Raw genomic sequence first — 19,010 nt, 5'->3', positions numbered from 1 at the left:
TAGGTACGCTCGACATTTGACATATATTACGGTTTTTACGATCAATAATGCTGGAAAATTTTAAATATGAATAATATTTATATATTATAATATTTTTACTTGATTTCCACGTAATTAAACAAAAATATTCAACATAAAATGAATTAATCAATATTCTTAGATGTAAAACGTCAATGTCTGCAGCAGAACACAATACTTTGTATGGTAAAGTCGTTTCGAGCTCGTAGCAGAAACCTATGATTCCAACGACAACATTATAGATAGGACTGGTGCAGTCAGTTTGGGGTGTCAATTCTTTTTCAGGCTGCCCACCGATAGAAACGGTAATTATTTAAGTGTTTTTATTCAAAATTGTCAAGGGCTTTTCGTGAATGTTTACTCATCAATCGATCTTCTGTTTACTTCCAGGTTGCAACATTCCACATCGTCTTTCTCACTAGACAGCATTTGAAGGTTAGAATGAACCCAATGGTTTGACACTTGTAATTTATTGTTTTCAAAATGTAAACAAAAGCTTGAAAAACGCAGTATTAAATAGTCTTTTTAGTGATCAGTTTCTTGTAAAATACAGTAAGTTCTTAGTCAACTTTTATATTGACTATCATAGTATTTAGAGCATCTTACATAACTTACCAAACAAATGCATACGATTGCCTCAATGAAAGTGACATGTTTTATAAAAACAAGTAGTAAATCACCATTTGTTAATTAAAGATTGATTGAAAGTAAAAGATAAACAAACCGACAAGTAACTTTATACTGAGGTTGACTCTCAAGTAAGCAAGCTACGTATGCAAATTTTTTGAGTAAAATAATGACAGTGGCTACGCTACGCAGTATTATTTCAAGTTTTTGATTTCTTTGAAAACATAAGTTAATTTTATGTTATTATAATTTTCAAAACAATATTATAATTGCAATATTTTAGTAAAATCAAATAAAATGGTTTTTATAAAAATAATGAAATCAATAATAATTTACAGGTTGTAACTTGGATTCAAAATGGTTGAAACATCTGTCATTGTCCATACAGTTGTGTGGAGTTTTATGATTGCTATGGTAACAACAGATTTTTTCAATGGTAGATGGGATCTAACAGGTCCATATCCAAGAAGACCACTAGCAGATCCCAGTCAAGATAGGTGGCCCAAGAAGAAAAAGGAAGAACAATAATTCAGTCTTTGTTACATCTAATATTAAGTATCATTGAAAATGGTTTAGTAGAAATCAAGTTATGTGGCAATATGCTGGTTAACATAATATTCATGAGAATAGAATTTGAAATAATGGATATCTTAAAAAGCCATAATATATTCAATGGATTCTTTAAAAAAGGAATGTGATGTTATTTATTGTAACGACCGCTAATGATTTTTTTTTTCAAATTTCATGATTCAATTATATATTCTGGTTATTTTTGTTTAAATAAAAAGAAGGTAGAATACACATTGCAACCAACAAACTAATTATGTCAATTTTGTTTTCTAATTTTGAATATTTTCAAGTTAAATTTCAAAGATTATCAAGTTATATTCATTTTATTAAATTATGCTCTTCTTAATTTAAATTCTTAAACAAACAGTTCAATTATTTGTTACTAATTTATATAATTTACAATAAGAAAAAAATTTAATTCATTCTCAGTAAAAGATTCTTCATTACTCTTTCTGTTGAAATTCTGACACAGTAGAATGACTATGTGCACGAAACTAAAATTACTCTTGATCGCTCAAGTAGAAATGAAAATGCTTAAAGTGATTATTATGATTTTTTTCATTAGAGTGCCTTAACCATTTAAAAGAAAAATTTGATAAAATGCCCATCATTTTGTTCAATGAATTATATATTATTAAATCAAGACAAAGTTGTATACTTGCGATATATTTTCAAAACTAGTTTAGATTTTCTAATTTCTCCATAAATTGAAATCAGTCGTGACAATTGAGTTTAAACGTAATAGATTAGTATTTTTTCGCATCAACGTCGTTTCTATACCCTTCATCCATGCCAACCAAGCTTACAATCGCTCCTCGCGATTAATTAAAAGCAGTGCCGCGCGCGCGACGAGATCGGCAGCAGAAAAGCTGCGAAATGCATTATGCCAGGCGTGTCTTCGTCGTTCGCCTATACTATATACCACCGCCGTTCCTCGATATCGACACAGAAGAGTATAGCGCAGCATTCCTCTCGTTATTCTCGTTATGATACTTATTGCCGACGGATGCGTGTGTGTGTGCAAGTGCATCAGCAGCAGTAGGATGGTAGGTAGTACCTGTCATCCCGCACGCAGCGCAGTTATATACGTACAGTATAGTAGCACTTCTCCGCGCGCTTTCCCGAACATCGCCGAGGTAAATTAAATTTTCAGTCGCGCGCGTGCTTAGGAGACGACGACGACGACGAGCGAATTGATATAAAGTACGCGATCCACGAGCGGCGGGGCTTTATATTCCTCGAGCTTCATGCGAGCAGCTCGCTCGGCATAATACGTTACCTAGCTAGCTTTTTTTTACTCTCTTTGTTTTTGCCCTCATCGAGAACGATACGCTATTACTCTCTCTCTCTCTCTCTATTTTCTTTTTACAATTGTACGCACACCTTGGCTGTTTTTTCCTCTCTTTTTTCGTGGGGGTTGACGCGTACTTCTATTGCGCAGTGCCGAGAAAAGCGCGAAGGATATATACTTACGCTTGGAGTTTCGCCTAGGAAATGCATTTGGTATCATTTCCTTATGGTGCTGCTACTGCTGCAGGAGAGAGAGACCTTCGTCGCGCGCGAGAAACGTGAGATGTTTCGTCAAGTCAACCGATATCGATTTTGAGCCATTCGCGCGGCATCGTACGGCACGTGTGCGCCGCGAATGGGCGCCCCTTTGACTTTGCCATGCTTGCGACACATCTTCCTATCCCATTTTTAGTCGTACAATTTTATCTCGCGCGCGCTATAGGCTCGCTTTTTACCGTGAAGATCTTTCCGTTGAGTTTTTCCATATAGGCTAAAATGGCTGATCCAATTATGTAGATTGTTTGTAATTGAATGCAATAATCCATTACACGATCATTGTTCCTTCTTGAGGTAAGACATATTTGTTGATTTGAAAAGAATAATAATAACCAATTAATTTTTAACGATGAAGAGGAACTTTATTAAACATTACAATAATATTTATAAATTGACGGATGATACATTAAATACTTGTGTTAATTAATTATTTATACTCAGACTTTTAATACGGATTTAGACATTTTTTAGTAAGTTACGACGTATACGACGAATTTATAGCAAAGATTAAGGGTTTTTTGTTTTAGTCAACAACGACATCATCATCATCACAATATTCGGTAACTACAATAGAAGGTATTATGAAATTATGTGCATGCTCACTTCGCACCGACTGCGCCTCGACGTAGTCCTTGTTTTGCTCGTCATCCGAGGCCAATGACATTTTTTCGACTTTAACAGTTAAAGTGGTCGTTACACTCGAAGCACCGCACGAAGATTTCTCCTGATCTTCGCAATCCGGCCTCGAACCAGCAGCAGTCGAATCGTCAGACATGATTACTATGAAATTTAATTTAAACGGTTATTTATTGCAGGAAATGCATCGACAAAAGGTCGGAAACGATCCGTACTTACTTCGTATGATTCTCGAATTATGAAAAAGTTTTATTTCGTCAACTCGCCACTAAAGCTCGGTAGTTAATGAGCACTGGTACACGAGACACGATGTATATATCGCGACTCGGCCCAACACCATTAAGATTATTTTGGGATTCATTGTTTACTAATTCGAAATGTAGTCATCGTAATAGACGAATGTATCAGTCAAATCATCGAACTTCGTAGTATTCCTCAAAGATAACTATCAATAAATTACGATTCGTGTATTGAACTAATATTTTTTATAGATGTAAAAATGTCCTTGTCAGGGTCTGATTTTCTATTCGGTTACAAAGTAAGTTTTAATTGATTTGATATGTTTCGTTTGAGCTGCACGGGCAATTTTTATGTAATCAATGAATCAATCAATGAATTGCATTCAATTTTATCAATGGTAATTATTCAAATAAGCCAGTCTAATCCCCAGTTAATGCTACTGTACACAATTACGGAGCAGTTCTTTTCTGTCTATTAATAGTAGATTAGAGGCCCACGGAAACAAAATATAGAAAATGTCAGAGTTCCCACATAAATCATCAACGGAAACGAAGCTAGTATTATTTTTTACTTACACCATCTTTCGTATATTATTTTTTCTTGAAATATTTCTCGGCAGGAAGTAAAGCTATTTCATTCAGGCCCCCACCTGTGAAATAGTAAAATCCGAGATGGGTCACGAAAAAAAAGGTCAAAAGAAGGGGTATCTACGTCACGCGGGGTTCCCAGGCGGTCACCCATCCAAGTACTAACCGCGCTCAACTTTGCTTATATTCGGTGATCGGACGAGAACCGTAGTTTTCAAAGTGATATGGACGTAGACATTAGTGCAGATTCGGAGCACGAACGATTTCGGAGTCATTTTATTATATGATTTTAGAGCCCGAAAAATTTTGTAGCAATTTCTAAAGCTCGATTTCGGAGCATTTTAATTCCAATCTAAATGATTAATTTATGTACGAGAACATCAGTAAATCCTGTACTTATTTGTAGTTTCACGCAGAGCCTCGCATAAAAAATTCATAAATTTCATCCGTCATACATTACAGCTACAGCTAGTATCATATCGAAAGGTTTCCTTTTCGATAACAAAATGATTATTTAGATTGGTACGCGAAGCTCTCACAGTCGAGCTTGCGGGTCGTGGAATGCAGCAAAGTTGAAAAGAATAAAAGTTACGAGCGCGTAATATCGCGCGCATTCCCTATCATATACGCAGTATATATGCGAGTGCAGATTCATACACATAAAAGAAAAGCGAGAAAGAGCGCAAAAGATTCATAAGTTTTCTCGAGTAAATTCAAGCAATTCGCAATGAGTGCTAAGGTATGATCAGCTGCATCAAAGAGCAGCATCATCATCATCGTCGTCGTCGTCCAAAGGCTCGCCTTCGCGCGTCTCACGCATTCAAAAGTATAGATAGTCTACGTGATGCGCGTGTATGCATATTCAGTCTCTGTAAGGCTTCCGGAATAGCGCGCGCACGTTACTCGCACCAGAGAGGAGAGCTTGCGAGAAGAAGCCGGAGCTTGCGCGCACATATAGGGAGCTTTTCCGCGCTCTCTACGTACGTATGCAAGCTCCGGTACAGTATCCATATAGCAGCAGGTATATATAAGATTTTAAGCTGAATGTATAATGCGCGAGAAAGGTGTGTAGCCCCGACTAGAGAGAGAGAGAGAGAGAGAGAGAGAGAGAGAGAGAGAGAGAGACAGAGACAGAGAGAACCTGCGTGCGTACATACGTATAACTGCGCTCTCGCGCGCGAGCTTCGGGCTCTCTGTACGCCGGGGTGTGCTCTATATATGCCGCCGCCGTTGCCGCGCATACAAAGGAGACGCGCTGGTAGTAGACGCCGCCGCCGCGCGCAGAGGATGCACCCGCGTATAAGCAAGAAGATGAAGAAGCAATTATTCTAATGGAGGCTTTGGGAGGATTGTGGTCGAGACAAGTGAGGTAATCCATGAATAATACCGGCGCGCTGCCTGCCTCTGCCTGCCTGGCTGCTGTTGCTGCTGCTGCTGCTGCTTCAGAAGGGGGGTTTCCTGCATGCAGCAGAGAGAGAGAGAGATAGAGAGAGAGAGCTGCCTCGCGCTGTCTTTCTCCTCTCGGTGGTGCGCAAAGCTCCCTTTCTCTTGCTCTATACTCGTCTCATCTCTCTCTCTCTCTCTCTCTCTCTCTCTCTCTCTCTCTCTCTCTCTCTCTCTCTCGCTCCCTCTCTATATATGTATAAATATAGCACGTATATATACAAGACTACACTCGGCCTTTTCCACCATTAGCACAGACATATCTGCTAATATTATGCTAAACTTGCGCGTAATCCTCAAATACCTTCGTGACCTTTGACATGTGTGCGCGGTGGCACATACGCCAAAAGCAGCAGTAGCAGCAACAGCAGGTAGTCATCTGCATCTGTATAATAATAATGGTATCAATAATTCTAATAATATATAATCGCTCACGTTTGTGCGTTCGATTCGTTTAAACAATATAAGCGTATAGAGTTTACAGCAACCACGATAATTTTCTGCTTCCGCTTTAAACCAGTCTGTTTTCTACAATCAGTGGATCAGGCTGAATATTTTCTAAAACTTGTACCAAAGTATTTTCTGATAATCCAGTTATAATACAGAATCCATCATGTGCATCTGGGTTCAGAAGAATGTATACAAGTGACTGTGAAAATTTGGAAATACTTTGACTTGGTTCACCATATCCATATTTTTATAAGTAGTTTCAAATTTCTTGCCCTCTCTATGTCACCGAGTGAGTTAGAAAGTGTGCTGATTATTAAGTTGTTGACTTAATTCACAGTTGACGCTGCAATTTGGTATACACATGATCTTGGGTAGTGCTTGTAAACCATTGTTACATATTTGGCGAACAGTTTCTTCATGACAAATTGATTCGAGAAATTTCAAGCCTCTCTGGTTCAACTTTGGAAACCTTATCCACAACAATAACAAGAACAATTACAAATTAACTTTATTTTATAATAAATACATTGATAAGGTATTTAAGATATATTCAATCAAACATTGCATATGGTCCAAAATACTTATGAGACAAGTCATTGAATGCACCAGTTTGTTGAGAAAAAAACTTATTGTATTAATCGATAGCGACCAACCTTTTACATTGTCTTATTTTTGCAGTTGATTTTATTTAAAGAAGTTCACTCCCGTACATTATGCATATCCAAGTGTATTCAATGATGTTTTGAAGCTGAATGATCATTTCACAGGTTTGACATTATCTTCATCACAGTTGAATAACCTCAACGTTTCTTCTCATTTTGCTAATTACCTCTCTCATCTCTCCCGTTTCCCGCTTCTGCCGCTAGGTGGCTCCGACCGCAATAGTCGCTCTCCACAAGTGACATGTCGCTGCCAGGGCTTAAGAAGGGGGACTCGTTTCTTAGCCAATAGTATTCTCCAATTGATTTGAAAAAGAAAATATCTTGAAAATTGTACCTAGTAAAATGCTGTTTAAAATTTTTTATCCAAAATTCCTGAACGATTTATCTAAAATACAAGTACAATTTACTTGAATTAGACATTTTTTTGTACATTACTAACAGTTATCAAGTAATCGAACCAATTCAATCCTTTTCAAAAATCTTCCGTAGAATTTATACTATGCGTACGCGCCTCTTTTTTACAGATCTCCCAACTCGTGATATTAAATTTTTCAGAATGATTGGGTCAAAGAGCATCGATCTCCAATTGATCAACAACTTTCGTTGCGTACAAATTTCTATTTCTATCCCATCGGCAAAAGGGCGATTCGAACGTCGAAAAGAGCCCCGGCGACTCTCGGCTGCGTAATAAAAAAGCTCGGTGGTACAAAGAATACCAAACAAGCTCGACTCTCGCTGCCTGCAACTGTTACGCAGAGCAGCAGGAGCAGAGCTATAGCAGTATATAGTAAAAAGTCACACACAGTCGACGGCGGCTGCGGCGGTGCACATATTTGCTCCTGACCGGTGTTTCAAGCTCGACGAGTTTTCAAGCCTCGGAACGTACTCGGCCGGGCAGATCTGTATGTAGCACTTTGTGCCATACTGCAGCCACCCACACTCGCATATCCACGTATACCCTCGCACACGAGCTTCGGTATTGCTTTTTCTCGTTTATTTCGCCAAGGGGCCAAAGACTCGAGAAACAGCTCGCGCGATCGAGCTCAAAGCCGCGCGTATCGCGCGGGAGGACGTCCCCGAGGAGCGATTCAATCTTTCTCAACGTGTAAAATAAAATCATCCGCCACATACAAGTACCGGGTCTGTATACCCCCCTCCCCCTCCGCCCACCGCTCGTTTACGTTTGAGGTTATGTCTCGCTCGATTCCAGTTTTATGACGAATTGGCATTTCTCACCAGCGCGCCCGTTTCCAGCAGCTTTTCTCGCGCGCGCTTCATCTCTTTCTCTCTCTCTCTCTCGCCCTTTTTTTTTATATACGTTCGGAGTCGAGGCCAGTCTCGGACCTGCCGTGAACAGAAACAAGTAAAAAGCTTTTTTGAGCAGCAGCTTTTCGTTCCGGGTTACGAGTTGGATGTAAAAAAAAAAAGAGAAAAAATTATATCGACAAGTTACTGCGGTCGTTCAATTTTATACAATTTCGAGAAAAAAACCGTAAAATACTCGGAATACTGTACGAGCATTAGCGAGGATAAAAATTGTTTTTGAATTAATTTTACGCGTCGTATTGAATTTCGCCGATCGAGTATAGATTTACTTGTTCTCCCTCTCGTTTCTTTTAATAAACGAATCATGAAATTTTTCGCAGCTTATAATACAGATGAGTATCGCGGACGAATCGATTATAAGCCGGCTTATTTCTGATTTTTCGATATGATATAACTTTACGCGAGCCGCAACGATATCAATGTCCAGCGGGCTTTTTTTTTTAACACGCAGCGATTTTTCAAACCAGTTGAGTATAAATTTATTGCAAGCTCGTGATATATGTATTATTATGTACCTTAATACAATCGTGTAAAGTATGTGTAATGTCATCATTTCGTACATCAAAAAAAAAAAGCTTTGCTCGCGCGCACAGAAGCGACGATATTAATTTTTTTCTCTTTACTTGAAATCCGCTTTTCGCAGCATGTAACAGGTTCATGTATAGGTGCGTCATTTATATAGAGGCCGAGTGTGCAGTAACGTTTGAAAAAGTCTGAAATTTTTTTATGATTATCTAAGTGTGTATGTCGGATACACGTGCGAGCGAGAAAAACCGGGAGGAAAAAAAAGAGAAAATTAAGGTAGCCTCTCTGCAGCGAAGAAGAAGAAGGAATAGAAGAGGAAGAGCTTGCAATCTGTATATACGCAATCCGCGTGCGCGCAAAAATCGTCGGTAATCACGAGAAGTGAGCATATATACATTTTCCCCAGCCTTTTTTCTTTCTTCGGGCAAAAGCGTTCAAACATTTTCCCGTAAAGCAGCTATAGCTCGCTCGTAGCGATATAGCGCAGGGGGGGCCAACTCGAGCGCGAGCTCGTTGCAGTTATATATACGCGATCGAGGAGGAAATGCACAAGAGAGAAGGAAGCAAGAAGTATAGGTCGACGATCCTCGAGAAGATATAGTTTTATATATTTCGAGTGAGAGAGAGAGAGAAAGAAAAGACGCCGCAAGCCAAGCACCTAAAAGTATGATAGTATATCTGACAAGTTTTTAATGCGTGGGTGTATACGTGTGTAATACACACACACATGTATAGAGAAAGATAGACGTGTAACGTCTGCAGGAACACGTATAGGAGGGCAGAGAAAGGGCCGTTTTCACGGGTGTATTATGTCTGCGGGCGCCGCAGTAGGTGTATGTGTGAGTGTGTGTGCAAGTCTATGTATATATACGCTACTATCCACGAGTGAGCCAAGCGGCTCCTGACGAAGCACTTAGCGATATTAGTAAAACCTATAGAGGCAGGCTAGGCAGCGAGCTAGTACCACTACTACTACACTGCGGCGGAAAGTATTACGCGCGGTAGCAGCAGCAGCAGCAGCAGCAGGGCAAAAGTGAAAAAGAGAAATAGAGAGACAGCGCGAGCGAGCGAGCGAAAACGAACGAGCGGAAGAGAGTGTAGTAGTACGAAGGGGGTGAGAGGGTAGAAAGAGAGAGAAAACGACACACAGAGAGCTTGCAGAGAGCGAGGAGATTCTCCTATACTACTGGACGTGTATCTCGCAATTTGCTGCTGGGCTTTTTTCGCGCTCGGGCTATCAACCCTATGGCTTGCGTGGCCTGCTAGTACTAGTGTAGGTAGTTGGTATAGCTAGCCGGATCCTATTCATACATATATGTGGCACAGCCAATCCCAACCCGAACGTTTTGGCCTGTAGGTACGATACCACTGGCCGTCGAGGGTAGCAGATATATACACTCACAAAAACACACATACTTACACACAAGTATACGAGCCGATCTCTTTCTCTATACGAGGCTAAGCGAGTGGGGACACAGCATCGGCAGGCGCAGCAGTAGATAACGAGTCGGAGAGAGAGACAGAGAGAGACAGAGATGAAACTCGGCAGATTTCCAGACGCATTTCTTTCGCTGCGAATTGGCTCTTATCCCGAGCCCGACGCTATACATAATACGTGGCACATAATAACGCCCGAACAAACGACGGTGAGAGACAGGCCAAGCCTTTTGTGTAAATTGACGCGTGCACGTATCTCTCGTTGTACATCTCCGTTATGAGAGAGCAGTCGTGTACATGACGAATTCATCATAATGTATGAAGCGCCGGATTATCAGACTCACATACACAGACACACACGTGTCTCTTATACGTCCTCCCTTATATCATACTTGTCCCTGTATCGAGCATTATAGTGCTGCTTATTATTATCCGAACGAACAGCGATGCCGATCCTGCTAATGACAAGTCTACTTTAGCCTGTATTTCCCTTCTTTTTTTCAGTAAAACGACAGTGTCATGCCGAAGATCGATTCTATATTATTCATATTATACCCGTACAGCTTTTGGCTTTTGGAATCGCTCGTCATATGGATATATGTATTGTACATATTATAATACCTTCACCCACCCTCAGAGCGTGAAAAATTCTTGTTTCGGTGAAAATTGTCCTCTTTTTATCCTGTCCTGTTGTTCGCTAGATAATGTCTACGGTAAAAAAGCTCGGTTAAATCTGCGCTAAAGTTCATGTTACTCCCGTTACGTTTCTCTGATAACGTATACTGCGACGCATCTTACTTTATTAATAAAATCAATTTAATTGTATACTTGAAAAAAGTAAGGAAATACAAAAAGTAAGAATACCGTTACTTAATATTAAATCCACTCGAAGTAATTGGGAAACGCGCACTCGATCTATATTTTCCGGAAGTCGTAAATCTCTCTTCGACCGATCCGGGCTATTATGTTCAAGTTGACAGCGAATGGCATAAATATTTACTCGTAAAATTCCACAACAGAGTTTTATTCGATACACTAGCTAGCACGTATAGCTCATTGAAAGTAATAATATAATGCGTTAAACGTATTGTACACACAAAGCATTATATTGGGCACGACTTTTTTTCTCAAGCGCCACCCGCACCGGCAACAGCAGCCGAAAAATCGAGTCTCACGTATCGTCTTGCGGGGCCCCACACCGGCTCGTATTATAATAATGCGGCGTACGATACAATGCGCGAGCACAGCACATAATGTATACACAGGCGCTAAAAACGAGTCGCTATAAGTGTATAGTGTATAGTGTATTATAACACGAGTCTATGGGTCAGTTCATGCACAATACATAAAAGTCTGACAGTCCCGGGGACCGCACGCCGCGCTGCAGATCGAGCTTATAATACTGCTCTTATACGCCCCCACTCGCACACACACGCGTGGCTGTTGGCGGCGGCTCCTCTCTTCCTGTTTCTTTCTCTCTGCGTGACTCGTCATGCTCTCGCTCGTAGTATATGTACACGATTTACTTAAGTGTAGGTGTGTGTGTGCCTGTAATTGCGTGTAAAAGTGTGTGTGCGCGCGGCCTTTTGACGCAACGTTGCCTCCTCGCCTCGCGCGCAGTTTTACCTGTAGTCTATAGTAGCAGCAGCGAGCGAGATGCCGCGAGAGAGTCAGCACGACTACGACGAGCAGCAGCGGCAGCAGCAGCAGCAGTGGTGGAGTTGCAGCGGTATAAGCGATATTATTAATTCAAGACGAGTGGCACGTGCTGCTGCTACTTTGCGGTGATTTTTTTTTTCATTCATCAAAAGTGCGCAGAGAGTGAGAGAGAGAGATACGAGCGATATCCTCGAGTGCAACGCGGAGTTATATTGTATACGTTTAAAATTATATACGAGGCCAACGACGACAGGATCCATGTATCGATCGGGCTACATCGGATAGATCTCTCGTGAATGAAAAATCACGACTCTGCGAAAAAAGAAGAAGCGGTAAGTAATCGACGCCACCGTTTTTTTTTTCATACCTACACATCTTTCTCGTGTAATCATCTCTCTCGGCCTGAGATTCGGTAGCTTTCCTCGGTTTCGATTTGGTTGTTTACCTTCCGCGTATAAACGATATATACATACAATATACATACACGCTGCTCGCGGCCACTTGTTGACTCGGCGCGCGCGTGTGTGCGTGGGTGTGTACACCGGGCCCCGATTTCTCCTATACACACGCGAATATGTATTTACGTACACATGTATATACGTTTGTGTGTATACGTACTACGAGTCACACACGCAGATCGGCTGCTTTACAAGACCGTTAAATGCTGTGTACTATATAATTGTTATTCTATATATATAACAGAGCATCGCATGCGCAATGGACACCTTTCCGGAGTCGTATCGTCCAGTCGAGCGAGTGCAGCAGCGTTGTATTACGCTCGGTAATAATATATCGTGCGCTGTATACACGCCGCGCCTTTTTTTGAAATTCACGATCGCCTCGATGTCGTTTTTAATTCTTCAGACGTAAACGCGTATACGATTTTCGAACATCGATTTTTCATTCATCGATTTAACGCCTGTTTACACATTGAAATTTAATTTAATTTTACGTTCCACCCAGGAGAGAAAATCATGAAGACGACGAGGTCGCCGCCGCCGCATCAATGAAATTCACATGAGAGAGCGAGGTGAAGAATCATGGCAGGGGCGATATGCTGGTACAATCGGCTCTTGGCGCGTCGACCCTGGCTCGTACTCGCCGCCGTGTTCTGTCTCTCGACGCTCTGCCTCGTGCTGCCCTTCGCCATCGAGGAGAAGCTGCCGGACTTCTCCGATCCGCAGATCGGCTTCGAGGCACGGGGCACTCCGCTGGCCCAGCGACTTACCGCCTGGAAGAATCTGATGGAGTCGTCGGGTCCGCGCGGCTACTTCTCCATCAATCCCCTCGAGTACTACTACTACCTTCAGGATCTGGACAGTCGCGAGAAGAGCAGCGGAGGTGGTGGTAATCGGAAGAACGGCAACGAGACATCGGCTAGTCACGCGAAGCGGCACAGGCACAAGAAGCAACAGCAGCACCTGAAGAACAAGAGAAAGCACGAGCGTGAGTTGGCCGCGAGCAAGGAGCAGCTGAGCGCCGAGATGGATCGCAGCTCGGAGAATCAGAGTCAAGTTAATAATTCCGCGCAGCCGAGCAGGGAGGAGGACGAGTTCTTCTGCAACAATCCAACCCCCGATTACTCCAAACTCGTCGTCACTTCGCTCAACGAGGAGTTCAACGCCTGGTCGCTCGAGGCCATCCAAGCCCAGTGCGAAATCGACCGCATCCTCCGCTCCAGTTCCCCTCACTTCAGCTCCCTCTGCCAGCGCAAGCTCAAATCCTCGGAACTGTGCTGTCGCACCTGGTCGCCGGCCAATTACATCGCCCTGCTGGCCAACAGGACCAGCTGCGAGTCCGTGACCGGCCAAGACGTCCAGCTGGTCCGTGCGCTGCTCGAGCGATGCGCCTTCTTCTATCGCAAGGGCGACCTCACCTCGGACTGCACCGAGAATCTCACCTGTCAGCTGCGCGTCCCCACCCAGTGCCAGCCCCACAACGCCGTCTATCATCTGCTGCACTATCTGCTGGACGCCGATTATCTCGGCCTCGTGGACAACGCCACGAACGAGCATCTGGGCGCGGCCCTGCTGATACTGCCGGTGGCGGCGAGCTCCGCCGCGCTTGACTACTACGCGGACCTGGCTCGGGCCAATCTGACGGCGGGTGATTTTCACGTAGCAGCTATGGATTTCGGCCTCAAGAGCACGCTGTTCGATCGGCTGCTGGTGGCTGACTCGGTCTATCTGCTGTTCGGCTTCTGCTTCGTCACCGTCTGCATCTGGTTCTACACCGAGTCCTGGATCGTCACCCTGTCCACCCTGCTGATCGTCGTGTTCAGCTGCGCCATATCCTACGCGATCTACGCCCTGGTCCTCGGCATCAAGCTGTTCCCCTTCATGAATCTGCTGACGCTCGTCGTCGCGGTGGGCATCGGCAGCGACGACACCTTCATCTTCTGCAAGCTCTGGGAGTGCAACAGACTGAAGCGCGAGAACAACAACGATAACGAAGCGAATCTGCTGCAGCTCGTCGACGCGACGATGAGACACGCGGTGCCGTCGATACTCGTGACCTCGCTCACCACCTCGGTGGCGTTCTTCGCGTCGATCGTCAGCAACGTCACCGCGGTCAACTGCTTCAGTCTGTTCTCGGGCATGACGGTGATCGTCAACTTTTTCCTCATGATCACCTGGTTCCCGGCGAGCGTGGTCGTGGCCGAGCGCTGGCGCAATTACGAGCTACTGCCCGCCGGCGCCACGACTTGGCTGAGCCGCTGGAGCCGATTCAACGCGTTCAGGTACCTCAAGATCGGCTGCGATCTCCTGATGCGAGCCTTCTCCTACCTGCTGGCGAAAACGGTGATAATCTTCAACGGGGTGTGGTTCGCCCTGTTTCTCAGCCTCGGCCTCGGCTGCTGCTTCGTCGTGTTCGTCTGTCCGGGCCTGCAGCTGCCCGACTCCCAGGACTTCCAGCTGCTGGCCTGGTCGCATCCGTTCGAGCAGTACGACCTCGTCTACGCCAAGCGCTTCTGGTTCGAGCGATCGCGCAACGACGACGCCAGCTACGTCCTGCCCATGCGCTTCGTCTGGGGCGTGCTGCCCCGCGACACGGGCAGCTATCTCGATCCGCGCTCGCGCGGCGAGCTCGTGTTCGACGAGGCCTTCGACGTCGCCACGCCCGAGTCGCAGCTCTGGCTCTCGGCGTTCTGCCGGAGTCTGCGAGCGCAGCCGTTCTATCAGAGCACCCTGGGCCCGCTGCTGCCCAACTGCTTCGTCGAGTCGCTGCAGGCCTGGATGGAGCGCAGCTGCGAGGACCCCATCGATCCTACCATCGATTACTCGCCCTGCTGTCGCAGCAACGCCTTCCCCTACGAGCCCGACGTGCTCAAGCACTGCGCCGCGAGGATCACCGCCGAGATCAATCGCACGCCCACGCATCTCTGGAATTTTCGCTCGTCCGGTGGTGGCTCCACCCTCGCAGCTGGACTGAAATTTCGTAAACAGAACGATACCTTGATGAAGATGATGTACGAGAGCCGAGCGAATCTGAGCAGCCTCAATCAGGCCATACCGGACATCAAGGTGGTGGTGGTCGAGTACGACAGCACGTTCAATTACAGCCTGTCGTTCGCCGAGATGGACAGCTTCTACACGCAGGTGGAGTCGTGGATGCAGCTGCAGCTGGCCAAGGCCCCGCCGGGCATGGCCAACGGCTGGTTCGTCAGCTATCTGGACTTTTACGAGTTACAGCGCACCCTGTATCACGGCACGATCTGGGCCATCGTCGTCTCGATGGGACTGGCCTTCACCGTGCTGGCCTTCGTCACGCTCAATCCCCTCGTGAGTCTGTTCGCCATGGTGGCGGTGGGGGGCTCGATCTGCGTCACCGTGGCCTGCCTCATCCTTGCCGACTGGAAGTTGAACGTGCTGGAGAGCGTGGCGGTGTCGACGGCCATCGGCCTCGCCGTCGACTTCTCGCTGCACTACAGCGTGGCGTATCGAGCGGCGGCGACCACCGCGAAGACGCGAGTCGCTCGGGTCGAGGCGGCTCTCAGGCAGATGGCCGGGCCGACCCTGATGGCGGGCCTGACGACCGGTGCCGCCGGCGCCATGATGCTGCCCTCGCAGGTGCTGGCCTACGTGCAGATCGGCGTCTTTCTCGTCACCATCATGTCCGTCAGCTGGCTCTACGCCACCTTCTTTCTCTGCTCGCTGCTGACGTTCTTCGGGCCCACGGCCCAGTTCGGCCAGTTCAGCTTTCCGAAGGCACTGCGACCTCGAGCCTCGTCCCAGGTGGAGTTCGAGGAGATCGACGCTGGAATTCCGATGACGGATATGAGGAGGAGCGAGGCCGAGGTGCTGCCGATCGAATCGCTGCCTCTTCGGCGGGACGAAGACGACGATGCTGCTGCCGAGCTCGCGATCAAAGACGCGAACGTCTGCGTGACCGAGGTACTGCTTCACGCTCCGCCGGCGAAAATCGAGGAAGAGAGTAGTTGATGATAATCGAATGCCTATTGTACAATAATTCGCTCAACTAAAAGACTGAATTTATATCGAACGAGATACTTGCCTTATATGATGGACTTCAATTTTTTTTCATGTACAAATGTTGTTATAATGCTAGACCGAGATATTTTTGTGACTATTTTGATAAGAGTAAGTTATACTATTGTAAACGATAAGACGTAAATCTAAGATTATCGATTTAAAAATTATTGTACCAGTTACCTGTTATTTCTAATACCGTCGACGACAAGAATTTTTTGTCAAATGTATTATTCCTATAAATGTAAAAAAAAAAATATTGTAATGTAATAAAGTACTTAGTGCTCGTTGAAATACGGACAAAAGTATTATTTTTAGCATAAGATTACGATAAAAGAAAAACGAATTTTCATTAAAAGCATTTTTATTTCAAAGTTATTGGCGTTCTTCACTTTTTTTTTTAATTACAAAATAGCTCGAGTATCAATCGAGTCTTTATTATTTTTCTAATAAACTTATTCCAAGGCACGCGATTACACGCTTGACTGAGAGAGAGAGAAAAAGTAAAATAAGAACTCCGTCTGCCGGCCAGCGCATCATAATGATATATTCACGGTATGTGTCTCCGCGAGCATTATATGAAAATTCAGAGCTCGGTGTTTACTCCCAGCGCATTTTATATATCGTACATATATAAGCTAGCCTCGGAGATCGTCGGGGCTCGCGGATAATAATAAAGTAAGTCCACCCCCGGTCCAGTGCTAGTGGTGCAGTGCGCCAGTACCCCTCTCGGTTCTTCGAAGCCCGACTGCGGGCGAGGGCGCGGGTTATTACGAATAATCGGCAGAGCCGCGCGCGCGCGCGCAGCTTATTGTCTATCTCAAGAATCTCAAGCTTGTTTACCGATACTCTCTCTCTTTCCCTCTCTTTCCTTGGCCAGAAAACGGACTTCTTCGAGGGGCGGAGTGCGTGTGTGTGCCGCGAAAGCTCGAGTCAGTTAAGAGCAGAGCGGAAGAAAAGTATGAGGAAGAAGCGAGGCGTACATAGACATCGCAAAGTCTACTCCAAACACTACTTCATGGAAGAAAGATATTGGTTCGATGGAGAGAGCCGGCTATACTAAGTCGAGTCTTTTCTTTTCACTTTTTTATATTCATATTAAGCTTGAATGCGTGTGACACCGTTCCGTATATTCACGACAGTGTAATTTTCCCCCACTTATAAATATATTAGGATATTGAATGCCGAAAAAATAAAACGTGACGGTCTCGTTTTCGTGACTCGCTCTCGCGATAAACCGAAGCACATTGAAATTGGGGTTGAAAGCATACACACAGGACTATTACACGGCCTCGATGACGCGATCTCGCTGATTAGCCGAAGCACGACACCGCTAATTAACCGGACAGCGGAAATACAAGGGAACAACAGCAGCAGCAGCAACGGAGTCGAGCGAGGCCACGCGAGAGCCAGCTATATAGCCCTGTGTACGTATACGAGGTATACGTTTACAATCAACTCGACACCCACACGTACGTAGTATACACATCGCGAAGAGAGAGAGAGAGAGATATATAGTACGTACGGCCGAGCGCCTCCGCAACGATGAACCATTGATAATTAGTCACAACGAGTTGCATACGTACGTGTATGTAACCAGCGCGCAAGTTTGGTATATATGTAGGTATACGGTGCACATTGTCTGCGATGAACCGGAGAGAGAGAGCGAGCTATCTTTAGATCAGGACGACCTGACACACGTGCACCAGCCGCCGCCGGCGAAACCTTATAGCCAGAGCTCTGCTGAGATTTTAAACTTTGATTGCATTTTCTATTTTCGCGCGCGCGCGCGCGCGGGGCCATGGCTGCACTGCGCCGCGGATCCTTGGACGGACTGCAAATTAATGTTTAAGCGATTAAGCCGAGAGCGAAATATATATACGCGCGAATATATATATGCTTAATTTTGCGGCGAGAGATATATACTCCTCGCAAACTATTTTTACGTGCTTCGTTCGATGAAGAACTGACGATGATTCGTATGCCGAAATCCATCTTTTTTTTTGTATGCTTGCTTTTTTGAGAATTCATTGCAGGGATTTTTTTGAAAAATATTTAAGAAACACCTATTTTCGAAGATTATATTGACACTTTTATTCGAAGTAAGTTAAACAAATAATGGAGTAAGTACGAGCTATTGCACACTTTGGTGTAATGACAATTTTGGAGTTAAAAGCACTGATGTGCTGATTGAAATTGATGAATATGAGGATATTCAATCGCGAAATATCATGGGAACATTAAAAAATATGATTTTTATAAACTGTAGCCATAAAATGACGATGATTACTTGAATAAATTACGCTTTTAGAATTTTTTTCACCTTTTTTACTCTTCTCTCACCGGCCCGGATAGCTCAGTCGGTAGAGCATCAGACTTTTAATCTGAGGGTCCAGGGTTCAAGTCCCTGTTCGGGCGTTCTTTTTGTTTTTTGATGAAATTTACAAAAATCATTGTGAATCAAACATTAATTTTGAATTTTTGTGTCAATCATTTTTTTTTTATATAATTAGAAGCAGCACAACATTTTTGCTTATAAAATTAGAAAATGTTATTTCTTATTTAATAACTAGAAAATTATTCACAATTCTATAATTGGTTGCATAATTTAGGTATACAGTTTAAATTAGGCTAAAACTTGTTACATTTTTGTAAAACTTATTTTCATACACTTCCCAGAAAATGAATATTCAAATAATTCAAGAGAACATATTTTTTTATAAAACTTTTCGTAAAATAAAAATCAATTCTATTCATGTGAAATTTCCACGCCT

At 44.1% G+C, this 19,010-nt stretch overlaps 1 protein-coding gene, 2 long non-coding RNA genes and 2 other non-coding genes across 5 annotated transcripts; 3 read left to right on the top strand and 2 right to left on the bottom strand.

The window, feature by feature from the left end:
* The first annotated feature begins 221 nt into the window (after nt 1-221).
* On the top strand, nt 222-1,466 carry LOC106655642. Its single transcript, XR_001339455.2, has 3 exons — nt 222-323; nt 409-453; nt 984-1,466. It is a non-coding gene; the product is annotated as an uncharacterized LOC106655642 (long non-coding RNA).
* A 1,655-nt stretch (nt 1,467-3,121) lies between these two features.
* LOC106655643 lies at nt 3,122-3,763 on the bottom strand. Its single transcript, XR_001339456.2, has 2 exons — nt 3,637-3,763; nt 3,122-3,561 (listed from the first exon to the last, which is right to left on the bottom strand). It is a non-coding gene; the product is annotated as an uncharacterized LOC106655643 (long non-coding RNA).
* A 598-nt stretch (nt 3,764-4,361) lies between these two features.
* LOC111694661 lies at nt 4,362-4,480 on the bottom strand. Its single transcript, XR_002763688.1, has one exon. It is a non-coding gene; the product is annotated as a 5S ribosomal RNA (ribosomal RNA).
* Nucleotides 4,481-12,786: 8,306 nt separating this feature from the next.
* On the top strand, nt 12,787-16,408 carry LOC106655624 (protein dispatched). The gene has a single exon (XM_014376114.1). The coding sequence runs from the start codon at nt 12,787-12,789 to the stop codon at nt 16,186-16,188; it is 3,402 nt and encodes a 1,133-aa protein (XP_014231600.1). The 3' UTR covers nt 16,189-16,408.
* Nucleotides 16,409-18,581: 2,173 nt separating this feature from the next.
* On the top strand, nt 18,582-18,654 carry Trnak-uuu. The gene has a single exon. It is a non-coding gene; the product is annotated as a tRNA-Lys (tRNA).
* Nucleotides 18,655-19,010: the final 356 nt, after the last annotated feature.

The sequence above is a fragment of the Trichogramma pretiosum genome, unplaced genomic scaffold, assembly GCF_000599845.2.
Source record: "Trichogramma pretiosum strain Unisexual culture from Peru unplaced genomic scaffold, Tpre_2.0 scaffold96, whole genome shotgun sequence".
In the NCBI taxonomy this organism is placed as follows: domain Eukaryota; kingdom Metazoa; phylum Arthropoda; class Insecta; order Hymenoptera; family Trichogrammatidae; genus Trichogramma; species Trichogramma pretiosum.
The sequence above is the reverse complement of the archived record's forward strand: the minus strand, read 5'-3'. Positions and strand labels throughout refer to the sequence as shown.